Source organism: Ictidomys tridecemlineatus, chromosome 6, assembly GCF_052094955.1.
Source record: "Ictidomys tridecemlineatus isolate mIctTri1 chromosome 6, mIctTri1.hap1, whole genome shotgun sequence".
In the NCBI taxonomy this organism is placed as follows: domain Eukaryota; kingdom Metazoa; phylum Chordata; class Mammalia; order Rodentia; family Sciuridae; genus Ictidomys; species Ictidomys tridecemlineatus.
In genome coordinates this window covers 98,408,830-98,429,070 of record NC_135482.1, presented here as the reverse complement: position 1 = coordinate 98,429,070, position 20,241 = coordinate 98,408,830, and the positions used below count along the sequence as shown (strand labels likewise).

The following is a 20,241-nucleotide window of genomic DNA, read 5'->3' as shown; positions in this document are numbered from 1 at the left end:
AATGTTGCCAGAGTCAGAACCTTTTGCCATCTGTACTTTGAAATAGTTAACTACAGTTGGGATGGCAGAGCAAGTTCTCTCTCTGGTCGTGGCTATTTCCTATTTCTGATGTTGTTTAAACCATATCTAGAATATGTCAAGATTTTTGTCAGGCCTGTCCTTAGAGGTTTCTTGTGAGTATCACAGATCACAGGAAATAATACAGTTCACACTTATTAGATTTAAAAAGAAAAAAAAAATTAATCCTTAAAATACTAAAAATTGAACTACTACATGAAATCCACATGGGTGTGAAACATTGGGAGCAGTGGGAGCTGATGTTCACTACTATGGGATGTCGACTGCTCCTTTGGAGCAATTTGGCAATATTCAGAAATGGAGAAAGTGTGTTTAGCTTATGATCAAAGTATAATTTTTGAAAACACATGTACAATGAGATAAACACCTGAATATTTACTGTAGTGTTGTTTGTAATAGCAAAAGGTAACAAAGGATTCATGAGGAGAAACTCAACATATAAATTATAACCTAATTATATATTATAATATATTGTACAGCAGTGAAAAGTAATGAACTAAAGTTACAGGGACATGTGTGGAGATTGACATTAGTATAATGTTGAACTTTAAAAATAAAAGATGAACAAACATAAAATAAGCTACTTAAATGTAATACTGCATATCTAAAGGTGTGAAATGTGAAAATTATAATATTACTTAGGAATATGTAGCAGAAATATAAAGAAATCCATGAAAATTGTAATGAAAAATTCAGAATAATGACAACCTCTGATAGTAGAAGTGGTAACATAGGGATTTTTTTTCTGCATTGGTAATACTTTATTTCTTACACTGGGAGGGAGTTATATGGGTTTTCTAAATATTCTTTATGCTTTTCTTGGTATATCTGAAACATTTACCAAATATTAAAGTACATTGCTAAAAGACAAAGGTAGAATACATTTTACTGGCCATTTTAATATCTGCATTTTATCTTCTATTTCTTTAATACCTCATATAGACCACAGTATATGTAGAAGAATTTTGTGAATATGAATAGATTGGTCAACATTATTGGTATTGTGAAATCAGATTAAAATATCAGAATTTGTTCATGGGGCAAGTCCATGAATCTTTCCTTATGTTTAAGATGATATGATGGCATTGTGTAAGGGTTGGGTATAAGGAACTGATATCTTTGTAATAATAGCTAGTACTTTTATAGAATTCTCTTGGCCATATCTACTAGTGCTTTCCATGTATTCATTTATTTACTACAACAATCTTATGAGATAAATTATATTATTAGCCTCATTCTACTGAGGAAGGAACTGAAACAGACAAGTTGCTGACTTGCCCATGATCACATACATAAGATACTTTGAAGCTAGTCTCCAGAGGCCAAACTTCTCACTACTAAATCTATCATCTCTTATATTTTGATGTCTGATTTTATTAAGGTATCCTGAATCTTATAAAAATATGATGTGGAATATATATAAATATGATGTGGAATACACATATGTATATATATATTTATATTTATATATAGTGTAGATAAAAGAAGAGGGGGATAAGGATCATAAGAGGTAGGAGTAGGGAAGTTTTGTAATGTAGTTCTTGATACAGAGAATGTGGGATGAGAGAAAGATATCAGGTGTTCTCTCACCTTCTTTTACAGCTTCCTCATCAAGTGAGTTCAATATTTCTTTCCTCTTGTCCTGGTTACCTGCCAGGGCAAATGCATAGGCCAACAGTGCCTTGGTGTAAACATGGGTGCCATGGGCTCCTTCCTTTGCCGACTTCCAGGCTGAATCCAGGCAAAACAAGGCATTGCGGACAACAGGATGCTGTGATAGGAGAACAAAAAGTAAAACTAAGCTATGTGAACAGGGGTGCCAGCATTCCCAGATTATCACACAGTTTATGACACAGGAGATAAAGAAGTTTTTTTGAATACATTTGTTCATCTGTTCCTCATTCTAATGGATATTGAAAGAATAGATTTTGCTCTGCCATTCTCATATACATACATATACACATATACATTTTTTGTGGTACTGAGGATTGAACTCAGGGTATTTGACCACTGAACTACAGCCCCAAGACTTAAAAATTGTTTTGTTTTGAGACAGGGTCTTGCTGATTTGCCTAGCCTGTCCTGAAACTTATGATCCTCCTGCCTCCACTCCTAAGTAGCTGGGATTACAGGCATGTGTGACTGTGCCAGGGTGCTGTTCTTACCTATGCAAGCCCAGAAACATAGACCATATCTTTAGGATTCTCCGGAGAAAAATCCTAAAGGGGGATATAGCCCAGAGGCATGACTGGGAAAGTACAAGTCTGTCTTAATAGATTGGCCAAATTCTCTGTTGGTCTGGAAGTCATTGACACTGCTTAGATGAAAGGCTGACAGTTGGGTTTCAGTAGGTTAGTGTTTCAGAGAGCAGATAAGGGGTTTTGTTGCATGCAGAACTACTCTTTACCAGGGAAATGAGGTGGTACCTACAGTGACTGAGAGTGGAATCTCCAGAAGGGCTATGGTGATATAGGCAGAGAGGGTGACTTCATCTTCTACTCCTCCCTGTGAATATGGAAAAGGAAAAGACTTGAATAATTTAACTTTTCAGAATCTCATTGAACAGCTTGTTCTATTGAGCTGTGTCATGGAATTTATTTTTATTCATATCCATCCCCAATGACCTAAAGTATCACAAAAATTCTAAGTTCCATTCCCTCTTTCTTGGTGTTATCCAGGTTTTATTTTCCTTGGATGACTTCTGTCAGGGATTTCTACATTGTCACTTCTTTTCTTCACCCTTATAGATATCCTAATGGACACATCAAAACTAGCCCTGGAATGATTCACCTTTATGGCATTGTTGAGCAGTGACCCAGAGCTCCTGAAGCAGCCATTGTCCTTCTGCTTCTGGGAGAGCCAGGTGAGGGCTTGGGTAATGTGTGTTTCATCAATGAAGATATATTTTCGAGCCTGGGCAAAAGTCTTCAGTACAAAGGCTGTGAGCCTGTGGGGGAGCAAGTGATGATGATGTTATATTGTCAGAGGGATTTTATAACCACATACCAGCAATAGGCTTCCTATGGCACTTCTGTACGTAGAAGAGTAACATAACAGGAATTTTTGTGTACTTAGAATTCCTCTCTCCTTTAGTCTCCTTGTATCTATAGGTCTCATTTTTTCCTATAGGTCTGGTATTTGCCACAGGAAGTCTAAGCATTTCTAACTTACTTATTTTTCTTAGTTATTTCAGGAGGAAAGGTTTTAGATCTCTCTTTTCTTCAGAGATTTTCTTCTACACCTGACAGAATCTTCTATAATCAGCTTTTTTTTTTTTATGTAATAACTTTTAACTGGTTTTTGCCTGAGGGATTTAAAGGATAATGTCTCATATCACAGTCTCCTTAATTCTTTTCTCCTTTTAGTGATATTTTTCTCAGTCAAGACAAGCATGATCTAAGAAAACAATAAAAATTGAGTTAACATGGTTTATCTGGAAGTAATATGTTCACTGACAATGTCACTTAACAACTCATGGTTATGGGAGCCAATTTAGAAAAAAACACTATGTATATTATCAACAGGGTAAATTTGGGGAACAAGTCTAACACATTGTATTTAAACATCAGATTTTTGGCTTGTTACTTTGCTAATTTTTCTGTATTTATCTAGCTAGTATATGTCTAGGGTTTCTGTGAATACAAATGTGGCAATATATAAAAAAATTTGGCACAGAAATGAGAGCTCATAAAATTGCTCTTCACTTACCAGGTGTTGCCCTGGTTCCTGCCATATTTCTCCCCAAAGGTGCTGTAAGAGCCATCGTGGTGCTTGTAGTTTAACTGTCTTTGGTAACCTGGAATGGAAGGTTAGTGAAACAATATGACAGATAAATGTGTATTCACAGGCTAGAGATATTATTAAAATGCTTTGGCCTCTCTTGTGCCTTTTGCTGAATATTTCTGTCATACTTTAGAAGGTTTTGAGTGCTAAAAATTTTATTGGAGATTGGATAGTTTTTGTGAAATTAACCATCAGAGTATTCATACTATAGTAGCAATCATGGTAGGATAAACTGATGTATAATACATAGTATTGATAAGTAATTCAAGCATACTGGGAAATCCATTGAAATAATATTGTCAGCTTTCCACTCACTCATTCAGTAACTCACCAGTGTTGAGATAGCCAATGGCTTTGGATTTGATCTCTGGAGTCAGCTGCTGTGTTTCATTTAGATAATCCAGAACATAGATGTTAGGAGCAAAGAGAACCATATTCTGTTCTCCACAACCATAAGGCATCTGGAGGAGATTCTGTGTGTTTTGCATTGCAGAGCCCAATATATCTCCTATGAAATGGGAGAGAGGGAAGTCATAAAGTTTAGAGATTATACTCTATCTGAAGTATTAAAAGGAAAACAGTAATTAGCTGTGCTTGAAAATAATTAGGATTTTTTAGGAAGGTGTATTTCATAGATAGAAGTATGATCGGAAGGAATAAACAAACCCAAAGAGGGAAAGAAGAAAAACATTAAAATTATATCTGTTAATTTAAATGAATATTTATGGAAAAGAAATATAGTAGAAGCTGTTAATATCCAAGTTCACTTAGGGACTCACCCAAGACTGAGACAGAGGCTCGGGCAGATTCCTCTACTACATTTGGTGGCAACTTCAGGGATAATTGTTCAGATTCCCCAGGGCCTAAGGGAAGAAACAAATCAGTCACAGGGAAACTATTTCTGCAATATATGTTTCTGAAGATGCAATATATATATATATATTATGATCCCTCAGTTAAAACTATGACTTACTCCTAAATTATTCCTGAAAAGTTGGTCTTCTTTTTTGTAGAACAGTTTCTTTAACATCTTATACATGGCTATTGGGATTCTAAGATATTCTAAATTTCATCCCTGAATACATTTTTTCCCCTGTATGTAGAGTTTCATTTCAAAACAGATTGATAAGACCCTTGTAATGTTGTGGTTCAGTTGCGTTCATCCTATGGCTATGATAAGATCATCTATTTTTTTTTTTTGGCTGCCTTCACCCTCCTTAATCAATAATGCATTGTATAAGGAAAAAAATTCCCCAACAAAACCTGTATATATACATAAGCAAAGGAAAATTCCCCCAAAGCACTCAAATTCTACAATAATCTTATATTCTTTCTTCAATTTTCACCTTAATGATTTTAGTATTTTTATGAAGACCTAAAAATGGGTATGAGGAGATGAAGATGAATAGCATTTGACTTCTTGAAAATAAAATAATTACTAAAGATGGATATATGTTTCTGTTTAAATGTTGGTGGATTATGTGAAGATGAAAATGAGAGAAGTGTAGTATTTGCTTTCATATTGCATCCCTTATCATAAAGTTAATATTGAAAATTTTGTAAGTCAACAAACATCATTAGCAAACTGAAAAGAAAAATAACCAAGAGCAGGACAACATTTTGACTCATTTAAGATTAAATAATTGCTAGTGATAAACATATATCTAATGCTGTTTTTAATCTTGGTGAAGTACAAGAAGAAGAAAATTAGAGAAGTGTGGTATATATCTTCTCTTATTCACAATATTTAAGGTGTATATAAGAAATAAGATATCATAAGAAAAATTTTAAAAATAGCCACATAAATGAAAATATATGCAATATAGTCAGCTGATAAAAAATCCAGTGTCATGCAGGTAAGGCTAAAAAATTAAAATATTCAAAACACAAATGGTCAAGTGATATAAAGGCAATTTATAAACATGCAAAAATAAGCTTATGTTCACTTGTGATTAGGGAAATGTAATTTAAAACCACAACAAAATATTTTTAATACAACTTTTTTTTGCAAAAAGGTGGTAATTAATGATTAAGTATACATTATGGAAATGTATACTGTTGGAAGTATAAATGTAAACTAAAGAAGGGATTTCTTTAGTTCCATTAAAACTAAGACTATAGCATATGTCCACCTTTTCCATAGAAAGTTGAACTAGCAGATATCTGGAGACAAGAACATCTTTTTGAAACCTCTGATACTTGGAAATAAGTCTGAGAAAACTGTGTGGTCCACAGAGTTGAATTAAAACCAAATTAGAAGGATAAGAAGAATTATCTCACTTTAACCACATCAACTCTCTCCTCCAGGTAGATACAATACTAGAGGAGAAGTTTTCCCTGGGTCCATGGTTTCTACAGGAGGAAAAGAATCAGAGGCAGTTATTCAGCTCCCTTGGCATTCCAAGATGCTTTCCAGGGAGCCCACTCTGGCTTCACCTCCCTGGGAATCCAGGGGATAATATTACAGCTGGACCACATGAGTCAGGCAGAAATTTAAAAAAAAAAAAAAAAAGAGAGAACTCATGGTGAAAAGCATATGGATCTTGGTGCCATGTATGTGTTTCTGTTCCAAAAGCTTTTTATGCGACAGCACTACCCACGCCAGACAGAGGTATTACAAGAAAATAAAATTATAAGCCAGTATCTTTTATGAACATAGATGTAACAATCCTCAAAAATCTACTAGCAAATTGAATTCAACAATTCATTAACAGTATCATTTGCCATGATCAAGTGTGATTTATCTCTAAGTATATTTTAACAAAAACAAATCAATAAATGTTACATATCACTTTAATAAAAGGGAGAACAAACACATGATCATTTCATGGGATGAAGTAAAAGCTTTGACAAAATTCAACATCCTTTCATGAAAAAACTCTCATCAGATTAAGTACAGCAGGAATATACTTCAGCAAAATAAAGGCAATGTGCCATAATCAGCAAGGCCAGACTTGTGGTTGCAGCAAAGGGCGATGGAGGATTAGAAAATAAAAGACTCACACATGCAGAGTTTGAAATAAAGCTGGGATCAGGTGGAGTGCTGCTCTCTGATGGAGAAGCAGATCTAAAAAGTTATGCCCGCAATCTTTATATATATCTCAGTATCAGGTTAAAGACTATGCAAGCATTAATCTTTGTACTTAGGAAAGTTACAGAATTAGAAACTTTATCAGGTCTTACCTCACAGTGAAAGGGACAAAATATGCAAAAATTCTTTGGACTTCAAACATTATACAAGCTGTATTTAGTGCTATTTTAATCAAAATAGTTGACTCTTACCTGAGGGACAAAGGAGTGAGTTGAATGTTACTTCCTTCTCTAGTCCTTCAGGCTTTAGGGAAAAGAAAAAGAAGTTAGAGATAATCATAAACTGACTCTCAGGGCATGTGTACTGATAAACAACAGAATTTTGAATACTAAAGAGAAGGATTTGAACTGCATTATATTATCAAGTTAAATATAAGCATTATGAAGGAGACATGTTGATAGATGACAGCATGAGGGAAAAATACAGAAAACATGTCATGAGAGAGACAGACAGATTAGACAGACAGACAGACACACACACACACATACATGAGACAGAGACTGAGATGGGGATGATAGGTAGATAGGAATAGAGAAGAAAAATGTTAAGAAACCATCATATATTATTATTATAATTATTAATTATATCCAAATATGTGTAGTATGAATGTTATTATGGACTATATATCATCCATCTCTTCTTCCCTAACCTGATTCAGTGCTGTTTTTGTATGACTTATCAAATGGACAGGTACACTTACTTCAACCAACAGTAGCTTGATGATTGTGTCTTTCTTTCCATATTTAGGGACCATAACCACTTCACTCCCACAGAGCTCCTGAGACTCCAGTGCTTCTGCACTCACAGTGAAATTCACATTTCCTAAAAAAGCAAAAACAAAAAAGCAGTAGGGATAAGTACCATCTTTCTTTTCCTCTGTGCTTCTGATTTCAAGATTTATAAATGTTTAATGCTCTGTAGGCTTATATTTCGTAAAAACATAAGAGCAGAAATCAAGCAACATAACCTAGAGGCCTCTGATACTGAGAATATAAGGTGGAGATGGAGGTGAGGAAGTGAGGGTATTCTTCTAGGAATCCTAGAATTACAGACCTCCTACCATCTGGAAGTCTTGGCTTGAGGAAAGTAACACTGAGACACACAATCCTTGAGTAGAGAATTAGAGACTCCAGGAGTCTGTTCCTCACCTAATGACTTTGGAGTTACTTCCCAGGACACAGTGTGCCGCCCATCACCACAGATGCAATGAGACCGTTGCCCCTTTTCCACTGGGACAGCTAGGAATGTGGGGGAGGTTTCCAGCTGTATGCGGACCTGAAACCACACAACAGACAAAAAGTTTATAAGTAGGAGACCAGAAGGGTAATGGTATTGAAATAAAGGATATTGAGGGAATGGTTAGGTGTTGGGGTACTTAGGCTTAAAGATTTTATCAGTGAGCACTGAATAACTTTAGAACCTGAGTCAACTTAATCTTAGTAATGTTGGTTGATCTTAGTATTCTAGGGGAGCCTCTTCTCCCAGATGGTGGGACCAAAGGTGAGGCAAGGTAATGCTGGCTCCTTGCCTGTGTGAACTCTGCTTCTGTGATCTGGAAGCTTGGTCATTTTTCTAAGCTCTCCCAGCAGAGTTTACAAGTCTATAAATAGTTATGGTTTCAGCACAGGTAACGTGCTCACAAAGAACTTTTAAAATGAGGTTGAGCATAATGAATAAAGTTAACTATGTAGAAATATAGAAGGTGAATCTTAGAAAATCTGACATGAGCAGGAAGAGCATTGGTATTTGTTGTCTATGTCAGAAATCTGCATCCCCCCAAGTGTTGGAAATAGAATTCAGAACTTTGTACATGGTAGCAAGTACTTGACCACTGAGCTACACTTCAGCCCACCTCAAAATCATTATATTGCCCAAACTATCTAACTTTAAAGGGTTATAATAAGGGTTAGAAACTTGTTTTTGCAATTCAGTACTTAGAGATAATAGCAATTATAATATATATAAGATATGAATATCTCTCTGATGGTATTCACTTTCTGTTGATCACATCTTGTATAAAAGAATTTGTCAGTATTCCTAGAAATGCAATTTTTAATTTACTTGACTGTTGCCTTATATTCAATTTGGAAAAGACATCCTTACCCGGATGCATTTGGGAAGGTAGTTCAACACAGTGGCCTTGAGCGTGAAGGCCTCTCCACGGACCACAGAGTAGGGCAATGTGAGCTCCACAAAGAAGGGCTGGAAGACTCGAAGAGAGGCGGTGGGAGAGAGACCAAGCCCAGTGTCATTGGACAGGCAGAGGGCCCCTGCCTTCCACTCAGTGATGGTGTCAGGGACAGTTCCTCCTACTTCAGCTACACCCGATGAGCTGGGAGGAAGGTAATGTGAAGAGCAGGAAATAAGTGAAATAAATTCTTCAAGGAAGAGAGGTCTTATAAAATGATTCTGTTATCATGATTTGAATGCATTTAATAGAAATACCAATAATGAAGAGCATAATTCAGACCACGCATTGAAAAATATAAGGCTTTTCTTCCAACCCTGTTGTTTTCAAGGCTTGTCTCTATCAGAACCTCCTATAGATATATCATTGTAGTATACTTTTTATGGACAATATAATTATAGATTAAATAAGTAATTGGAAAGTATCGTTAAATTTTTTTCTATAAAATGCAGGTTCAGCATGGGCAGATTTATCATTTTTTATTTCTGCTATTAGTGTGCCTATTTGGCCTGATTTTGTACTTAACCTAAGATTGCTGACCAATAAAGGATCTCATAATTGTTAATCCACTCAATGCTTGGTTATATTTAGAACCATTCCTCTTTTTCTGTAAATCCTAGAATTAAATTTTTGTAAAATTTCTTAGTTTTGATTTAATTATACTTGTGATACTTTATAACATAGTATGTTAAACCTCTCCTGAAAACAGCAATAAGCTTAAAAGTGCTTGGATTTTGAAAAGTTAGCTGAAAGTTCCTACTTCTCCCTGAAATGGGTCTATCTACATGCTTTCCCAGTTATTCCTGAGGGTTGGGTTTCTAATTGGCCTTGCTTGGGAGAGAAGGGACAGGTAAACAGTAGACTTCTGGAGTACAGAATTAGAGTCTGGGCACTTCCCATGCCTTCCACTCCTGGCTTGCTTCAGTGATAAAACTGGGTCTCCAGCTTCTTCCTGGAAGAAATTGTTCAACACATCAAGCACCCCAACTTTTATAGCTCCTATCCAAGTGTCTGGCTCCTAAATCATCTACCTCTAGATGATTCTAGGATTGGATGGTGCTTTCATTCTCAAGTACTCTGAAACCACAGAGAACAAAAAGGTGGTTTTAAATGGGGTACATGAGCACTTTCAGCAGCTGTCTCCTAGGGCTCAGTGCAAAGTGAGCAGGTAAAAACTTTTCAGCACCAGCTTTTCCCTGGAGAAGGCTTGACTACATACTTAATGCCTCAACTTTCCCAGATGCTCTCTGTGGATCAGGTCTTCAATTAGCCTGCATTTAGAAGCCGAAGGATCAGGCAATCAGTCTGTCTCTAGGAACATGAATGAGTATGTGGTTCCTTCCAATAACTCTTTTGATTGGCTGGCTCCCAAGATAAAGCTAAGTGTCCAGCTAACTTGCCTGTCTCAGGGAGCAAAAAATAAAGAACAAAGCATTAAGTTGAATATATGTGTAGTATGAATAAGAATGGAAGCATTTGTCACAGATCCTCTTCCCAGCTTTGAATAGAGTGAATGAAAGATATATTCTAACTCCCAGCTTCTCCTTGAGGATCAATGTAATTAAAGTATCTACCTAATATGCTAACTTTTTCTGCTGCGGTTCAAGAAATTAGCTTCTGTCTTGCTAATCTCAAGACATTGACAGACTTTGTTATACTTTAATCTCCTTGGGTCCATTAAGAATAAGACAATATGGATAAATACAAATGTTTAAGAGGCACCTAGAATATCTGGTTGGGCTTATTAGTGAGGTCCTTCTGCTACATGAGGCCATTTTGACAAAAGTGAGGTATGGTTGCTTTTCCTAATACAGAGAAACCAATGTAGAGGGTCAGTGAAAAGGAAGAAACAGAAAAAATTTCAAACAAAAGAAAAGATGAATCTCTAGAAAGTGACTTTAAAGAAATAGAGGCAGATGATACACTCAACAGAGAATTTTAAAGAATAGTCATAAAGCTATTAATTGAGATTGGAAGATAAATGCATGAAAAAAGTAAGAATTCCAACAAAGAAAAATATAAAAACTACTAAGTAGAAATCTGAGATCTGAAGAATACAATAATTGAACTTAAAAATTAATTAGAGAGCTTCAACATCAGACTGTATCAAATAAAAAAATAGAACTTCATGCAAACTTGAAGTCAGGTCTTGTGAAATCATTTGATCTGAGGAGCAAAAAGAAAGAATGAAAAGATAGTTTAAGGGACCTGTGGGACACCATCAAGAAGAATAATGTATACATTACTGGAATCTCAAGAGAAGAAATGAGAAAGTGATAGAAAGTTCAACAAATATATGAAAAAATGCTTATCATCTCTAGAAATCAGAGAAATGCAAATCAAAACTATTCTAAGATATCATCTCACTCCAGTCAGAATGGCAGCTATTATGAATACAAAAAGCAATAAGTGTTGGTGAGGATGTCGGGGAAAAGGTATACGCTGCTGGTGGGACTGCAAATTGGTACAGCAAATATGGAAAGCAGTATGGAGATTCTTTGGAAATATGGGAATGGAACCACCATTTGACCCAGCTATCCTTCTCCTTGGACTATATCAAAAGGACTTAAAAACAGCATACTACAGGGACATAGCCACATCAATATTTATAGCAGCACAATTAATAATAGCTACATTGTGGAACCAACCTAGATGCCCTTCAGTAGATGAATGGATAAAAAAAGTGTGGCATATATACACAATGGAATTTTACTCAGTATTAAAAGGGAATAAAATCATGGCATTTGAATGGATGGTGTTGGAGAAGATAATGCTAAGTGAAGTTAGACAATCCCAAAAAACAAATGCCGAATGTTTTCTCTGATATAAGGAGGCTGACTCATAGTGGGGTGTGTGGGTGGGGGGTGCATGGGAGGATTAGATGAATTCTAGATAGGGAAGGGGGTAAGAGGGAAAGGGAGGGGGGCAGGGGATTGGCGAGGATGGTGGAATGTGATCGACATCATTATCCAAAGTACATATATGAAGACTCGAATTGGGTGTCAACATACTTTATATATAAACAGAGATATGAAAAATTATGGTATATATGTGTAATAAGAATTGCAATGCAAAACAAGAGAAAAAAACAAAGTACATGTATAAAGGCATGAATTGGCATGAACATATTCTATATACAAAGATATGAAAAATTGTACTCTATATGTGTAATGAGAACTGTAATGCATTCTGCTGTTGTGTATTTAAAAATAAAATCAATTTTAAAAAAAGAAGTAAATAGAAAACTGGATATAAGAGATCTGGAGAACACCAAATAAAATGAATCCAGAGATCCACACTGATACACATTATAAAATTTGGATAAAATTTGACAAAATTTGGATAAAAATATTTTTGAAAGGAACAAGAAAATTTCATTTGTTACATAGAAGGGACTTTCTACAAGACTATTAGGATTTCTAGCAGAAACTTGGATGTCCAGAAATAAGTGCAGTCTTTTAATAAATCTTTGCATGTATATTGCTTTTGACATGTCCTGAAATTGTTTTTAGTGCTGTAAGTCAAGAACCTACCCTGATTGAGTGGAGGTTCCACTGCCCACTTGGAGAGACCTATCCAGGGACACTTCTAACCAAGGAATATATAGGTTCACTATAATCTTTATCAAAATTACAATTGCATTTTTTTCATAGAAGTAGAAAAGTAATTCTAAGATTTCTATGCAACTGCAAAAGATCCTGAACAGCAAAAAGCAATTCTAAAGTAGAAAAAGTGAGACACACACACACACACAAATATTAAATAAAAAAGAAAGTAATTTGTGGATTACTGGATAATTTGTGGATTAATTCTGGATGTGTTTGGTGAAATAAGCCAGGCATAAAATGATCTCACTCATGTGAAATATTTTTGATTTTATAGGAAAAAAGAGTAAAATAATGGTTACTAGAGATTAGAAACGGTGGTGGGTAGAAATGACTGGTGCGCATTTTCTAACCTCTACCTAAGGAGTTAGTTCTAGTATTCTATAGCATAATAATTTATAATTGCAGTCTACAACAGTACATGATGGGTTTCAAAAAAAATTAGAAGAGTCCAAAATTTGCCAACACATAGAAAGGATAAATTTATCTCAGGAGGTGTAAATACTATCATGGTTTGATCATCACACATTGTATACATATATCAAATCATTGTACTATATTTCATAAATATGTAAACATATTGTGTATTAAAAAAAGAAAAAGTTGGAGGAATCACACTTCCTGATTTCAAGCTATATTACAAGGTCATAATAATAATAGTATGATTCTGGCATGAAATAAGATGTATAGAATAATGAAACACAATATCACAGAAATAAACTCAAGCATATATGATTAACTAATTTTCAATAGGCCCCTAAGAAGAAACAATGGAAAAGGAAAGTCTCTTTAACAAATGATACTGGAAAAACTGGAGAGAGTGTGCATGCAGAAGAGTGCAATTGGGTCTTTATCTGACCGTACACAAAAATCATGTCAAAATTGATTAAAGATCTGAAAGTAAGATCTGAAACTATAAAATTCATGTAAAAACATAGAGAAAATCTTGGCATTGGTCTGGGCAGTGATTTTTTGAATATGACACCAAGAGCACAGTCAACAGAAGCAAAATTAGACAAATGGGATTATGTAAACTAGAAAGCCTTTCACAGCAAAGGAAAGAGTTAACAAAGTGAAAAATCAGCCCATGGATTAAGAAAATAAGTGTGAACCATATATATGATAAGGGATTAATATTGAAAATGTATAAAGAACTCACACAGCTCAAAAGCAAAACTCCAATGATCAGAAAGTTGGCAAGTTATTAGATAGACTTTTTTTTTTTTTTTTCAAAGAAGACAGAATAGTTTAGAGACCTAAGAAAAAGTTCTTAACATTACTAAACACCAGGGGAAAACATATCAAAACCACAAGAAATTATCACCTCACATCTATTATCACCTCACACCTGTTAGGATGACTTATCAAAAAGATAAGAGATTAAAAAGTTGGGGAGGACGTAAAGGAAGGGAATCTTTGTGTACTATTAGAGGAACTGTAAGTTAGTACAGTCATTATGCAAAGCAGTATGGAGTTTACACACACACAACACCCCAACTATATGATCTTGAAATTCCTCTTCTAGGTATCTACTCAAAGGAATTGAAATCATCACCTCATAGAGATACATGTGCCCCTATGTTTATTACAGTGTTATTCATAATAGCTGAGATTTGAAAACAACCAGAATGTCTGTTGATGAATGAATGGATAAAGAAATTGTGGTACATATATAAAATGAAGTATTTTTCAGCCTTAAGAAAAGGGTCATACTGCCTGCCACTTGTGACAATCTGGATGAATCTTGAGGTCATGATGCTAAATGAAGTAAGACACAACAACACCTGTACGGAGAATTTAGAAGAGTTGAATACATAGAAACAAACTATAGAATGGTGAATAATGCAGGGGTGGGTAAGGAGAGACAAGTGAATGGGTACAACATCACAGTTATGTAGGAGGATTAAATTTAGAGATCTAATTGGCAGCATGAAGACTATGGTTAAAGACAATATATTATATACTGGAAATTTGCCAAGAGAATAGGTTTTAGATTCTCTTACCCCCACCCCTAAGCCAACAACAAGAAATGATGTGTTAATTTACTTGACTGTCATAATAATTTCACTATACATATATCAAAACATCATGTTGTACACTTAAAATATTTACAATAAAAAGAGGAATTAGCCCAGAAGTAAAAATTGTAAGGAATCTATATTGTTGCATTTACAGATAAAGGAAGTTACTTACTCTACCACCACCAAGTCCCAGATCCAGGTCTCAGGGAAGTACTTTCTTACAGTCTCTTTGTGAGATACTGGCGCATCTATCTCCTGAATTTGGCTACTGTAAAGTGCAACTGAACCTATGGTGGTGAGAGAAAAGACAATAAATGTAAAGATAAAGCTTCTGAGAGATTGTAATAAGTGCTACTGAATAAATAGGGTCATAAAATAAAGCGGAACCGGGAGGAGACACTTACATAGTTAGGGGAAATTTGTTTGAGGTGATATTTTAGTCAAATATGAAGTATTAGAATAAATTGAGCTAGAGGAAGAGAATCACAGAGAACACAGTGACCTGGATAGAAAGCCTTGAATTGTTCTGGAGCAGAAAGACTCTGTGGAGTCCTATGAGACTACTACCCATTGTGCTAAGTGGAGACAGGAGGTGGCCAGGAGGCCAAACTGCCATTGGTGTGTTCCTCTGTGGAGCAAAGAAAAATTGTAGTACATATAGAGTTTTGAGAAACAGTTGATAAGGATGAAAGCGTCAGGATAAAAAGGCTTTTTATTTCATTGTATGTAAGCAGGCCAGAGTTAGGTACAAGTAAATATTCAGTAGCCAGGTTTTTTTTTTTTTTTTTTGCTTTTGTACTGTGGGCACATAACCACTAAGCCACATCCCCAGCTCTTTTTATTTATTTTACTTTAAGACAAGGCCTACCTAAGTTGCTGAGGCTGTCTTTGAACTCATGATCTTTCTGCCTCAGCCTCCCCAGATGCTGGTATTACAGGTGTGAACCACCACACCTGGCTAACAGCCATTTTTTCTTTGCAGAAAATTTGCATAAGTTGTACTTACACAAGTTCAGTATAAATCTTACTGGTAAGGATTATATAATTTATAAATAATACAATCTTTAAATTCCACAAAAGAAATTGATTTGGTATTTTTGAAAGTCAAAGTATTTTTGACTTTCTTTTTTTTTTTAACAGAATTTTTTTTTTTTTAAAGAGAGCGAGAGAGGAGAGAGAGTGAGAGAGGAGAGAGAGAATTTCCAACATTTATTTTTTAGTTCTCGGCGGACACAACATCTTTGTTGGTATGTGGTGCTGAGGATCGAACCCGGGTCGCACGCATGCCAGGCGAGCGCGCTACCGCTTGAGCCACATCCCCAGTCCACTGACTTTCTTTTTTATGTCCTAAACTTATCTTCAACTATAATTTTACAATATAAGACTACAAATAAATCCTTGATCACTATTACTGATTCACCAAAGAAATAGCTTACACACATTGATGAATGTGTTTCCACATGAACACTGGCTGATGTTTTGGGAAAGCTGAAGAGCTTCTTTACTTGACTGATGAGAATATAGTCTTGTGAGCATTTCTATTTCTGTTTACACTGATCTTATGCCTGGAAACTTTCTCTTCCCTTTCAACCCCATACATCTTCATTTATCAGAAGCAGATTCTTCATGAAAGACTTCCTTAATCATAGCTAATCTTGCCTTTATTTTGCATATCTATACCTGTCTTATAGCATTTTACACAGTCTTCTTTGCGTTCCTTCCAGATTTGCATTTGTGGGAGACTTGAGATAATCTCATTTGGGCTTGTGTTGTTATGTAACCTTAGGCAAAAACTATAGTATATCTGAATCACAAGTTATTTTTTCTTTTTTTTTTTTTGTTAATGTTTTTCACATATTGTCTTAGAAACAATACTTTTATTGGATTTAACACTTTAGGCAGTAAATAATTTATTTTTTTACCGTCATATTCTGAAAATCTTGCTTGATACGCAATAGTCTGTGTACATACTTTTGGTTTATGAATCTTTGAGTTTGTGAATACTCTTAAGCCCATATCCTATAAAGAAAATGATCACCTGATTAGTACATAACACATACATATATTTTGAATTCAACAAATAGTATAAGTAGCTTAATATTAAACTTTTAATGGTTATATTTGTAGAAGGAATATTAGTAGACTTACAATTTCATTTTGTCTAAAACAGTAATTATTTTATATAAAGGAAATTTATAAATATCACAAAGCATGGGCTGGGTTGTGGCTCAGTGATAGAGTGTTTGCCTTGCATATGTGAGGCACTGGGTTCAATCCTCAACACCACATAAAAATAAATAAAACAAATTAATTGTGTCCATATACATCTAAAAAATTAAAAAAATCCAAAGCAATGAACTTTAATAAAAAAGGAAACTTGATTAAGAGTCCAGAAGTTCCAGTCCTGGTTCTGTTGCTTTTAGCAGAGCTACTGCTATTATTGACTTTGGAGGAAGTCATTTGATACCTCTGTTCCATTAACCTCAACCATGATAAAAGGCATTAAAGTAAATAATTTCTCTATATGTGATATTTTAAGAACCTTAAGGATTCTCTGCAACATCAGAAATTTACCTTTAGGAAGCTATACATATCTTTTTCATTTGTATTTGACACTGGGGAATACCGGATTCCATTAATATAGACATCACGATTGACACAGTCTCCATGATCTTCAGCCTCATTCAAACTTTCAGGGAAGCCAGTGAGGTCCTTCACTGGTAGAAGCTTATAAACCTGTGTAAATTCAAAGGACATGGGGGCTAACTTACTATTTTTAGAGCAAGCAGAAAAGAAAAAGAATAATTACCACTCAGTATTTAACAGTACAAGTAGCTTAATATTAAACTTTTAATGGTCATATTTGTAGAAGGAACATTAGTATACTTACACTAAACAGGCACACACACACTCTAAACAGGCATATGACTAGGTATTGTATGCATCTTCTATATAAGACAGGATAATATTTTCTAAGGTATTATTCATAGAAGCAAAATGCTCCAGGTTCACACCAGACATACATCTGCAAAATACTGAAAACCACACTTTCAGATTCATTTGAAGGGTAGAAGACAGACAGACATAAAAGTGCTGATAGGTGCATGGCACGAAATTTATAGAAGTTTGAAATTGAATAGATGGGCAAAGTATGTGGTGTGATGAACTTAGACAGTTTCTCAAAGGCAACTCTCTTAACATTCCTCTTGCCCCTTCCTGCTTTTATTTCTCTCCAAAGCATGTATTATCGGTCTCATCTATGAAAATGTAAATCCCACCAGATATATATATATATATTTGTGCTGGAGATTGAACTCAAGGGCACTTAACCACTGAGCCACAACCCCAGGCCCTTTTTATTGTTTTTTATTTTGAGACTGGGTCTTGCTAAGTTGGTTAGGGCTTTGCCAAATTGCTGAGTCTATCTTTGAACTTGTGATCCTCCTGCTTCAACCTCCTAAGCTGCTGGAGTTACAGGTGGTGGACACTGTATCTGGCCAGACCTATTTTTTTAATCTTTCTGGTAGTTCACTACCAGACTCGCAGCATTTAACGTAGTGTCTTGAACATAGTAGGTATTAAATATGTGTTAAATGAATGACTTCTTAGTAGTAGGAGCACAGTATTTCATTAATAAAACACTAATCATGGATTGAGAAGAACTAGCATCCTACGAATACTTGAAAGCTTCTGTGTTATTATTAATAATTTAATAATAAAGAGTTGTTGCAGTTTGGGTTGGGGTCGCTCAGCACTTGCCTAGCATGTGTGAGGCACTGGTTTGATTCTCAGCACCACATATAAACAAACAAATAAAGGTCCATTGACAACTAAAAAAAAAAATTAAAAAAAGAGTTGTACAATTTAAAAAACCTTTGAGAACTTAAAATTGTTATGCAAACATAAAACATTAATTTTTCCATATATACTTATGTTCCCACTATTGCAATGTACTTTTAATTCTTCCTTTAAAAATACCTAATAGCTTCAACTAAAATCCCACTTAGAAGAACCAAAAAAGTAAGAAATATATCCTCATAAGTTTCTATTTTTAGGGAATTAGCAATATAAAATTTTCCTTTGTAAAATTTTGATAGAAGAAAACTTCAATAAGTTGTTTTTCCAGTTTGTCTCATATTGAAAATTTGAAGATATGAGCAGCAACCTGTGCATGTTATTAAGTAGTTAAGTGAAATAGCATACCATTTTGCTATTTCTTTTATTAACACTGTATTTAAAAACATATGACTTATCAGTGTCATTTAGCAGTTCACTTTTGGTAATTTTTAATCATCAGAGACTATATATAATTTTTTAGAAATTATTGAGATAGTCATCATCTTGAGATATTCATAATTTCAACAGATTTAATTATAGAAACATAAATCTGAAGTTTCATCTAATCTGTGCAGTCTTAGTGCAGGAAAATGTATCACTTTCATTAGGAATTTCAAAATGTTAAAACTATTATTGGTTTCACAAAGCTGAGGGAATTCAGAGGCTTTGTATAGTACATGGTCTCTTCTACATTAATAAATATAATTTACAAATAACTTTTCTGATTCCTCAGAGTTACTTTCTTTATTTGTGTATCTGTCCCTTTCTTTTTGCAACCTGCCCTGTATTCTCTCAGCATTTCATATATAGATGGTTTTATACAATCATATTTGGGTTTGTATTGCCATGTGACGTAGAGCAAGAACTTTACTATATCTGAATCATAAGTCTATATTTGGTTAATTTTTATCATATTTTGTTTTTAAAAATTCTTTTATTTGGTTCAGTACATGGTGCAATAAATTTTTATTAATTCTTTTCAGCTGCAGAAGGTAGTTTTGTATGTGTGTGTGTACAGAGAGAGAGAAAGAGAACATGAGAAATTATGTACAATTATCTTTCTCTCTAAAGAAAGCACACATGAAAGAGCTCAAAATTATTAACTTATAGATAGATATAATTTTAATAATCCTGTCTGTTTCAAGCATTTCTTCCTGATCTAAGCCCGTTGCACAGTCCTTCGAGATCTCTGAGGCTGTCAGGAACTCACCGATGATGCAGAGAGCTCAGCCTCGGGCCTCATGAGCAGCACACTTTGGTCCACGGCTCGGAGAGCACAGAGGGACTGAGGAGAAGCTGTGACTCGCAGGTGGGCATGTGAGGCTGGAAGAGTTTGTACTGGTTTGAAGCTCAAATCCACCTGTGAATTTCGTGCAGATGTCAGAAAAGCAAATTTCCAGATTAACCATGGGTTCACTTGCATTTCCTGAGTGTTCCTCAATTTAGTGCATAACTACTTTGTTTGCCTTCCTGGTGACTGGTATTTTGTAAGTACTAAGGCTTTTTGTCTTCTGTAATTTGAATTTCAAGATTCAGTAGAGGCATTGAAATGACTTATGATTTATAAACTACTAATTTTGAGATGTCATTTTTATTCTTTCATACACAATGAGGTGCTTATTAATTTAGGGTGGAATG

At 34.9% G+C, this 20,241-nt stretch overlaps 1 protein-coding gene across 1 annotated transcript in view; it reads right to left on the bottom strand.

Annotated features, from left to right (window-relative positions):
• The window catches only part of LOC101959212 (alpha-2-macroglobulin), a 43,639-nt gene that overhangs the window by 5,152 nt on the left and 18,246 nt on the right, over positions 1-20,241 (bottom strand). The window contains exons 15-28 of the mRNA XM_021720859.3: positions 19,814-19,963; positions 17,341-17,502; positions 16,689-16,785; positions 14,939-15,053; positions 9,056-9,284; positions 8,101-8,227; positions 7,653-7,774; positions 7,144-7,195; positions 4,641-4,724; positions 4,193-4,369; positions 3,787-3,874; positions 2,869-3,025; positions 2,509-2,583; positions 1,669-1,849 (exon numbers count right to left, since the gene is read on the bottom strand). Coding sequence (XP_021576534.3) covers positions 1,669-1,849; positions 2,509-2,583; positions 2,869-3,025; positions 3,787-3,874; positions 4,193-4,369; positions 4,641-4,724; positions 7,144-7,195; positions 7,653-7,774; positions 8,101-8,227; positions 9,056-9,284; positions 14,939-15,053; positions 16,689-16,785; positions 17,341-17,502; positions 19,814-19,963 — 1,816 coding nt within the window. The remainder of the gene's footprint in view (positions 1-1,668; positions 1,850-2,508; positions 2,584-2,868; positions 3,026-3,786; positions 3,875-4,192; positions 4,370-4,640; positions 4,725-7,143; positions 7,196-7,652; positions 7,775-8,100; positions 8,228-9,055; positions 9,285-14,938; positions 15,054-16,688; positions 16,786-17,340; positions 17,503-19,813; positions 19,964-20,241) is intronic.